Consider the following 7,637-nt stretch of genomic DNA (forward strand, 5'->3'; position numbering starts at 1 on the left):
AAGTGGCAACGCCAATTATATTAGTGTGACTGCATTTCCTTGGGATTTTGTAGGGCCATATTGTCGGGGTTTTTTTTTACGAGTCGGCGTCTCTTTCGTTTTGCTTTGCTCTTGTCTTCGCGTTATTTTTAGGCCGCCAAAGTGTTTTTTCGTTTTCGTGGCTAAAAAAACCGACATTCCGTCCGGTTTGCCAATATTTTCGGCACGCAACTATTTAAGGTTAGGACCGCCCATTAAATTATTTTCAAATGGTATGTAAATATTGTTTTATTTCAGGTGTTGTTTTTTGCCGGCAAAACTGTAGGTAGTTGACCTCCCGCAGCGATGAGGTTGCTGTACGTCTTTGCATTGATCCTGGCGGTGCGCCTGGCCTCCGTTTTCGTGGTGCAAACCTACTACGTTCCGGATGAATACTGGCAGAGTCTGGAGGTGGCTCACAAGCTAACCTTTGGGTGAGTCCAAAAATCGAAAAACCGGAAAGAGACTATTTTTAACGATGACTTCACACTTTCAGTTACGGTCACCTCACATGGGAATGGGTGCAGGGCATTCGCAGTTACCTATACCCTGTGATTATCGCCGGACTCTACAAACTCCTCGCGCTGCTTCAGTTGGATAGCGCCAACCTGTTGGTTCTGCTTCCGAGAATTCTCCAGGCCCTTCTCACCACCTATTCGGACTACCGTTTCTATGTGTGGACTGGCAAGCGCAAGTGGGCTTTGTTCCTCATCCTGGTACCCTGGTTCTGGTTCTACACCGGCTCCCGTACCCTGGCCAACACCCTGGAGGCCTCGCTCACCACCATCGCTCTCAGCTACTTCCCTTGGTTCGGCGAAGGAACCGTCTATCTATGGCCCGCTGCCATCTGTTGCTTCTTACGTCCCACAGCGGCTGTGATCTGGATTCCATTGTCGTTGTATCATCTCCGCAAGAGTCGCCTGAGCGTGGTGCAGCTGATACTCAAACGATTCCTCCTAATCGGGTGAGTTTAGCGAGCTTAGTCCCTCTATTTCAGCTTAGTTATGTCTTTAATTTGCAGACTACTGGTTGCTGGCTTGGGCGTGGCCATCGATACCTACTGGCATGGCCAGTTAGTGGTCACTCCCTACGAGTTCCTTAAGTACAACATCTTCAACAACATTGGCAGCTTCTATGGCTCTCATCCCTGGCACTGGTACTTCACCGTGGGACTGCCCACGGTCCTTGGAATCAACACATTGCCCTTTATCTACGGCATCATGGAAACAGTGCGGAAATCGGAGAAGTTCCCGGTCAGCAAGCAGCTTCTGATTACCATCTTCCTGACCCTGGCTATCCTGAGTGGCGTGGAGCACAAGGAATTCCGCTTTGTGTCCTCGCTTCTGCCACTCTGCTTGTATGTGGCCACGGACGCATTGTCCCGATGGAGCTACAAGGCCTCTACAAGTGTTCTGTGGGCAACTGCCTTGGTCATACTTGTGGGTAATGCCATACCCGCCTGGTATTTCAGCACTGTGCACCAGACGGGACCCATCGAACTGATGCCAAAGCTTAGGGAGATAGCTCAGGAGTACAGAGACGAACGCGATCACCGCGCAAATATACTCTTCCTGATGCCGTGCCACTCAACACCTTACTACAGGTAAGAAATTAATTTTAAAAGAGGAGTTATTCTTAAGAAATCATTGATTTTCTTTGTAGCCACATTCATGAGAACGTTACCATGCGCTTCCTGACCTGCGAGCCGAACTTGGACAAGCAAGAACAATACAAGGACGAGGCGGACCGCTTTTTCGAAGACCCACTCCGCTGGTTGAACTCAAATATTCCCGTCCATCCGCTCACCGCGCAGCCATCTCACCTGGTTCTCTTTGATCCATTGGCCGAGAACATCAGCGTTTTCCTGCGAAACTACCGACTACTGCACCGGATCGTACATGCTGAGGTAACCGAGTTAGAGAGCTGGCAGGCTCTGGTTGACGAAAAGTCACCGTATCTCGCCTCTCTCTTACAGCATCGTCAGCCACGTACTGGCCACTCCATTTTGGTGTTCCAGCGCTTAAAGACTGGTGGAGAGAACGCTTTTAACAAGGACGAGGCGGAGGACATTCCTCTACCGGACAACCCCCAACCACAAGAGGTACCACAAAATGCGTTCAATTAGATGGTAGAGTAACTGGAAACCGGAAAGACTTCATCAACCCACCAACTCCGTCTGAAAGAAAGAAGCATACAAAAGAAATATTTTTTAAACGCCATACAAAATAATATATTTTATACCCATTTTGGCCTTAAAACAAAAACATTTTTAGAAACGTTTAACTGACGAAATTATAACCTGTGCTAATTGATATTGTATAGGCCATCGTAAGCATTTAGGCATTAGCGGTCTAAAGAGAGGCAATATATGTTTTACGTAGTCGATAATCCCATGTACTGTTCTTGTTTTGGAAACATCGAAATAAAGATTCAGTTCGAGTAAAAATAATGTCTATTGAGTAACATTTTTGAAGGGAGGATCCATTTAAAAATCCTGAGAAATGCATTGGTGAGAAAATAAGGACCCCAGCGGAGGCTATATCTTTGCCAATATCCACCCAATTCTTGTGCGGAATACCTTTAGCGATTCGAAGATCGATTCTCTATCAATCGGCATCAAATCTTCAAAAAATGTAAACTTTTTTTTAGATATCCAAATTTTCTGTAGGATCTCCTTTAAAGCATCTTGAAGCATAACATATATCGGATGAATAATAGGACCCTGCGGGAAGTCTATATCTTTTCATCGACATAACTGATTCTTAAACATCGTGTAAATGGAATCTTCACAAATTTCAAAATATTGAACTTATTAATAATGAAAATCTACTTGTATAATATTTAATATATTTATAGGAACCGATTTCAATGGACGGGATTTAAGGACCTTCCAACAATATGCCATATTTTTCCTAACACTGGAAATCATTCTGTACTTGATATATATTATGTAATAATACTTGATATATACAGCTGTTCATTGAAATAGCAGTGCCTACAACCTGCACGTTCAAGAATGGAAAATACTATTATAAACACAAATTTGACACAAAATTTATCTATAACAGCTTAATGTATTTATTTTTAAGTAAATCAAAATTTTTTCCAAGCTACATACTTAAATATTTAAAAAAATATGGCTAATAACAAAAAAATAAGTATACATTATGATGATCATTGAAATAGCAGTGTTAAATTAAAAATAAAACAAAATTCTCAATAGCTTATAAATAACTTAATTATATTAAAGAAAATATTTATTAGTTCCTAATATTTGGTTGTAAACCCCTTATTAGCTATTACAGCCTCACACCGACGTGGCATTGAGTCCACCAGATCCTGGCACCGTTTAAGGGGAATCTGGCCCCATGCCTCCTGCACAACTTTCCAAAGCTGCGGTTTAGAAGTCGGAGATTTCTTGGACACATACCGCTTGATGTCCCCCCATAAATTTTCTATGGGATTTAAGTCTGGAGATTGTGCTGGCCAAGGCATTACGTCAATCTTTTCTTTATTGAACCACTCCTTGGCCAATTTGCTGGTGTGCTTTGGATCATTTTCCTGTTGGAATGTCCATTTTAATGGAATCTCTTCCTCAGCAAACGGCAGCATAACTTTTTTTAGTATATCTACGTATACTCGTTGATCCATGATTCCCTCTATCATGTGTATGGGACCTACGCCACTATAAGAAAAACATGCCCAAACCAAGATTTTTAGGCCCCCGTGCTTCACGGTTTTAAGCGTATGGTTTGGGTGGTATTCAGTGTTTGGGGCTCGACGAACATACTCTCTAGAGCCTTTTCCTCCAAAAAGCACAAGTTTTGACTCGTCTGTCCACAGGATATTACGCCATTTCGATACTGGCCAGTTCAAGTGGCTTTTGGCAAACTCCAACCTTGCTTTTATATGTCTTTTACCAAGCAATGGAACCTTTCTAGGACTTCGTGCACTCAAATTTTGGTCTAAGAGTCGTCGGCGAATAGTCACATCACTGATCTCCAAGCTCAGGTCCGCTTTTATGTCCCTAGAGGATGCGAAAGGATTCGCTTTGCTGAAGCGCACTATACGGCGGTCCTCTATGATTGTTGTTTTGCGTTTCGCACCGCGTTTTTCTGGCTTGGAATCATGATTTATGGCATTCGAAACCATCTTGGCTGAACATTTTAAAATGTTTTGAATTTCCTTGTAAGTTTTACCCTCCTTTCGTAGCCAAACAATCTTTTCCCTTTCTTCCTTAGAGCAGTGAGGTCCCCTACCCACTAAAATTAAAATTTTTTCAAATTTGTAATGTATTGCCATAAAAATTACAATAATGAACTTAATTAAACTCACTTTTTACAAAATTACAAAATATTTTGTAACTTTTCTGGAAACAAAATCAAAAACTGCTATTTCAGTGAACAGCCAAAAAGTTGTGCACATTATCGATAAAACACAAAAATGGAGATAATCTGGCGGGATTTTTTTTCTTTTCTTATGTCTATATTCCATTCTACTAAAAGAAAGTTCAAGTCATTTCGCACTGCTATTTCTATGAACACAGCTGTATATATTATAAACTAATTAAAATAAAAACAGTGATCTTAAAATGTTAATTTTTAACGATCGATAGTCACTGTTAATGAATCGATACTTTCGCCAAGTGGCAACTCTGTCGCCCCCATCGCAATAACTTGTAGGTGGCTGCGCGTTGCCAGATCCCACGGCGACACCTTCTGTTCGGCAGATTTCGCATTAATTAAACGCGATTTAAACATTTAATTTGCTGCACCGCTCCACCGCACAACCACACACACATACAAAATGGCTGCTTCGATGAGGGCCCTCCTGAAGGTGCGAGGTACGTATCCTGCGGTCTATCGGTTGCCTAACATTGGCCCTGTAAATTATATAACTTTCGATGGATTTATGGTATGGTACAAAAAAAACCGACAAAGCAAACAAATAGAGGGCACCTGAGCTAGCGCCGCCCCCCTCTGATTAATCAGCATCTAATTGGGATTAATAATCTGGCTTAATTTGCAAATTCCGTATATGTATGTACGTGGCTTTGAATAAGAGGAAGAGCTGCATTAACGGTGCATCATAGAGGGGGTGGTGTTACAGGGGGGATGTGTATGTGTGGTGCGGAGGGGGGTGTGTGTTCAAGGTTCGCATGTGACCCAAAATACAAACAAAAAAATATTAAAATTTCGGCACAAAAACAACTTCAGTAGATAATAATTATAATTTTCTTATCGTTTTTGACAATTAATTTTTTATTTTTTTTTAAATTTATCAATAATTTATTCAATGTCAGGGGTTGGAACACATTTTGTTTTTTTAGTCGAACACCATCCTTTATATAGTCCAATTAAGGCTAAAAAAAATAATTAAAAAATAATCATAAAAAAAGGATAATTTCTAAATCTTAGCTGGAATTTTGTGAGCCTTTCTTCTGCAGTTTTCATTGTCTACGTCCTTTTTATTGGCTCCTTGGTAGGCGCACTCCCTGTCGAATCCACAATGGGGCTCATAGGAAAGAGTGTTCACAGGACACTTGCAATGGCTTCCCAATAAAGTGATAACTTCAAGGAGAAACTTAAACTATAAAGGAAGTCTAAATAATAAAAAAAAACTAACCAAGAATGAAAAGGAAACCAAGGAGCCTCATATTAAGAGGTGGAGGATTCTCTAAAAATGAATATCTCAGACTTGGGACTTGCTTTTAAATCCGATAAATTGTACATTTGTTTTAGACACACATATAATAAGATTAGTTCTGTTCTAATTTCTAATAATTTGTATTGTTTCCAATAGATGGATTTGTTGCTGGCGTCCGATGCAATTCGCAGTACAACAAGACGCGCGCTAATCTGAAGCTGACCAGCGATTCGCGAGTGATCTGCCAGGGATTCACCGGCAAGCAGGGCACCTTCCACAGCCAACAGGCTCTGGAGTATGGCACCAAGCTGGTTGGAGGCATTTCACCCAAAAAGGGCGGCACCCAGCACCTGGGACTGCCCGTCTTCGCCTCGGTTGCCGAGGCCAAGAAGGCCACCGATCCACATGCCACCGTTATCTATGTACCGCCACCCGGTGCTGCAGCTGCCATTATTGAAGCTCTGGAAGCTGAAATACCTCTGATCGTTTGCATCACGGAGGGTGTACCCCAGCACGACATGGTGAAGGTGAAGCACGCCCTGATCAGCCAGAGCAAGTCGCGTCTGGTGGGACCCAACTGCCCGGGAATCATCGCCCCCGAACAGGTTTGTATATTATGTCTTTTGTAGAAGTCTGCTGATGGGCAGGCCAGCAGATAAGCCACAAACGGGGGTACAAAGTTCATCTGGTGTGTGTGTTTCTCTGTTTATGCCGCTTATCGCCTCGGGTGACGCGCATACCAAAGAAGCCTTATGTGCGGAATAATTGCTACCCAAACTATTGTCTCTCTTATGGAATAATCTTAATCATTTTTATTATTTTTCTCTTTTTTGCAGTGCAAGATCGGCATCATGCCGGGTCACATTCACAAGCGCGGCAAGATCGGTGTTGTCTCTCGGTCGGGTACTTTGACCTACGAGGCTGTCCACCAGACCACTGAGGTGGGTCTGGGACAGACCCTCTGCGTGGGCATTGGCGGTGATCCGTTCAACGGCACCGACTTCATCGACTGCCTGGAGGTCTTCCTCAAGGATCCCGAGACCAAGGGAATCATCCTGATCGGAGAGATTGGTGGTGTGGCCGAGGAGAAGGCTGCCGACTACCTCACCGAATACAATTCGGTACGAAAAGTGTGATATATTTTGAACTAAATTATAATTGAAATACTATCCACTTTGCAGGGCATCAAGGCCAAGCCTGTGGTCTCGTTTATTGCCGGTGTTTCGGCGCCACCCGGCCGTCGTATGGGTCATGCCGGTGCCATCATCTCGGGCGGCAAGGGCGGTGCCAACGACAAGATCGCCGCCCTGGAGAAGGCTGGCGTCATTGTGACCAGGAGTCCTGCCAAAATGGGCCACGAGCTCTTCAAGGAGATGAAGCGCCTGGAGTTAGTGTAAATAAACAAAGGCCATAAACCAAAACGGAATCCGTACGCAGAACAATGCGTATACGCAACTCATGATGAAGAACTAAACCTAAACTTAAGCTGAAAGTGTCGAAATCGAAACTGAATTCGAAGAAAAAAAATACCTAAATAAATTATTGTGAAAAGTCGCTAAAGTGAAACGAGTATAAGATATGTGTGAGATATGTATTCCAAGAATTAAGTTTACTACTGCCGGTACCACCCAAGTTGAACTAAAATAACTCGCACCAAATGGAAATTTCAAAGTTGTTAACAGTTAACTGCACTCGTCGGCTTTTAAAGTTAGTTTTGCGAAAATATTTTGCCTTATTTTTAAATACCTGCTCGAAATATCATCCGAATTGTATTTAAATGTAATAAATATGCGAAAAAAGGGAATTGTGAAATATTTGAGACTAAACAGAAGATATTGATTTGCTTTTGTGTAATTTTTTGTTTCTTTTAATTAGAAAAACAAGTTTTTGAAATTCTTTTTTTATCCTTTTACGATCAGATTGTTATTTTTCTTATATTATATGGTGTTTTATGGCATCGAAATTTTTTTTAT

At 42.2% G+C, this 7,637-nt stretch overlaps 2 protein-coding genes and 1 long non-coding RNA gene across 4 annotated transcripts; 2 read left to right on the plus strand and 1 right to left on the minus strand.

The window, feature by feature from the left end:
* The first annotated feature begins 61 nt into the window (after positions 1-61).
* On the plus strand, positions 62-2,467 carry LOC6506857 (GPI mannosyltransferase 3). 2 transcript variants are annotated; one of them, XM_001957072.4, is made up of 6 exons: positions 63-219; positions 277-452; positions 515-982; positions 1,040-1,621; positions 1,681-1,924; positions 1,994-2,467. In XM_001957072.4, exons 2-6 carry the CDS (start codon positions 325-327, stop codon positions 2,141-2,143), a joined length of 1,572 nt encoding a protein of 523 aa, XP_001957108.1. In that variant the 5' UTR covers positions 63-219; positions 277-324; the 3' UTR covers positions 2,144-2,467. The 2 variants fall into 2 exon arrangements, with proteins under 2 accessions (XP_014764924.1, XP_001957108.1); XM_014909438.3 differs by having other exon boundaries at positions 62-219; positions 1,681-2,467.
* A 2,200-nt stretch (positions 2,468-4,667) lies between these two features.
* LOC6506858 (succinate--CoA ligase [ADP/GDP-forming] subunit alpha, mitochondrial) lies at positions 4,668-7,495 on the plus strand. Its single transcript, XM_001957071.4, has 4 exons — positions 4,668-4,861; positions 5,821-6,269; positions 6,501-6,785; positions 6,846-7,495. Exons 1-4 carry the CDS (start codon positions 4,825-4,827, stop codon positions 7,059-7,061), a joined length of 987 nt encoding a protein of 328 aa, XP_001957107.1. The 5' UTR covers positions 4,668-4,824; the 3' UTR covers positions 7,062-7,495.
* Positions 5,230-5,824, minus strand: LOC123257052. The gene is made up of 2 exons (XR_006506986.1): positions 5,644-5,824; positions 5,230-5,588 (listed from the first exon to the last, which is right to left on the minus strand). It is a non-coding gene; the product is annotated as an uncharacterized LOC123257052 (long non-coding RNA).
* Positions 7,496-7,637: the final 142 nt, after the last annotated feature.

This window comes from Drosophila ananassae, chromosome 2R, assembly GCF_017639315.1.
Source record: "Drosophila ananassae strain 14024-0371.13 chromosome 2R, ASM1763931v2, whole genome shotgun sequence".
NCBI classification, from domain to species: Eukaryota; Metazoa; Arthropoda; class Insecta; order Diptera; family Drosophilidae; genus Drosophila; species Drosophila ananassae.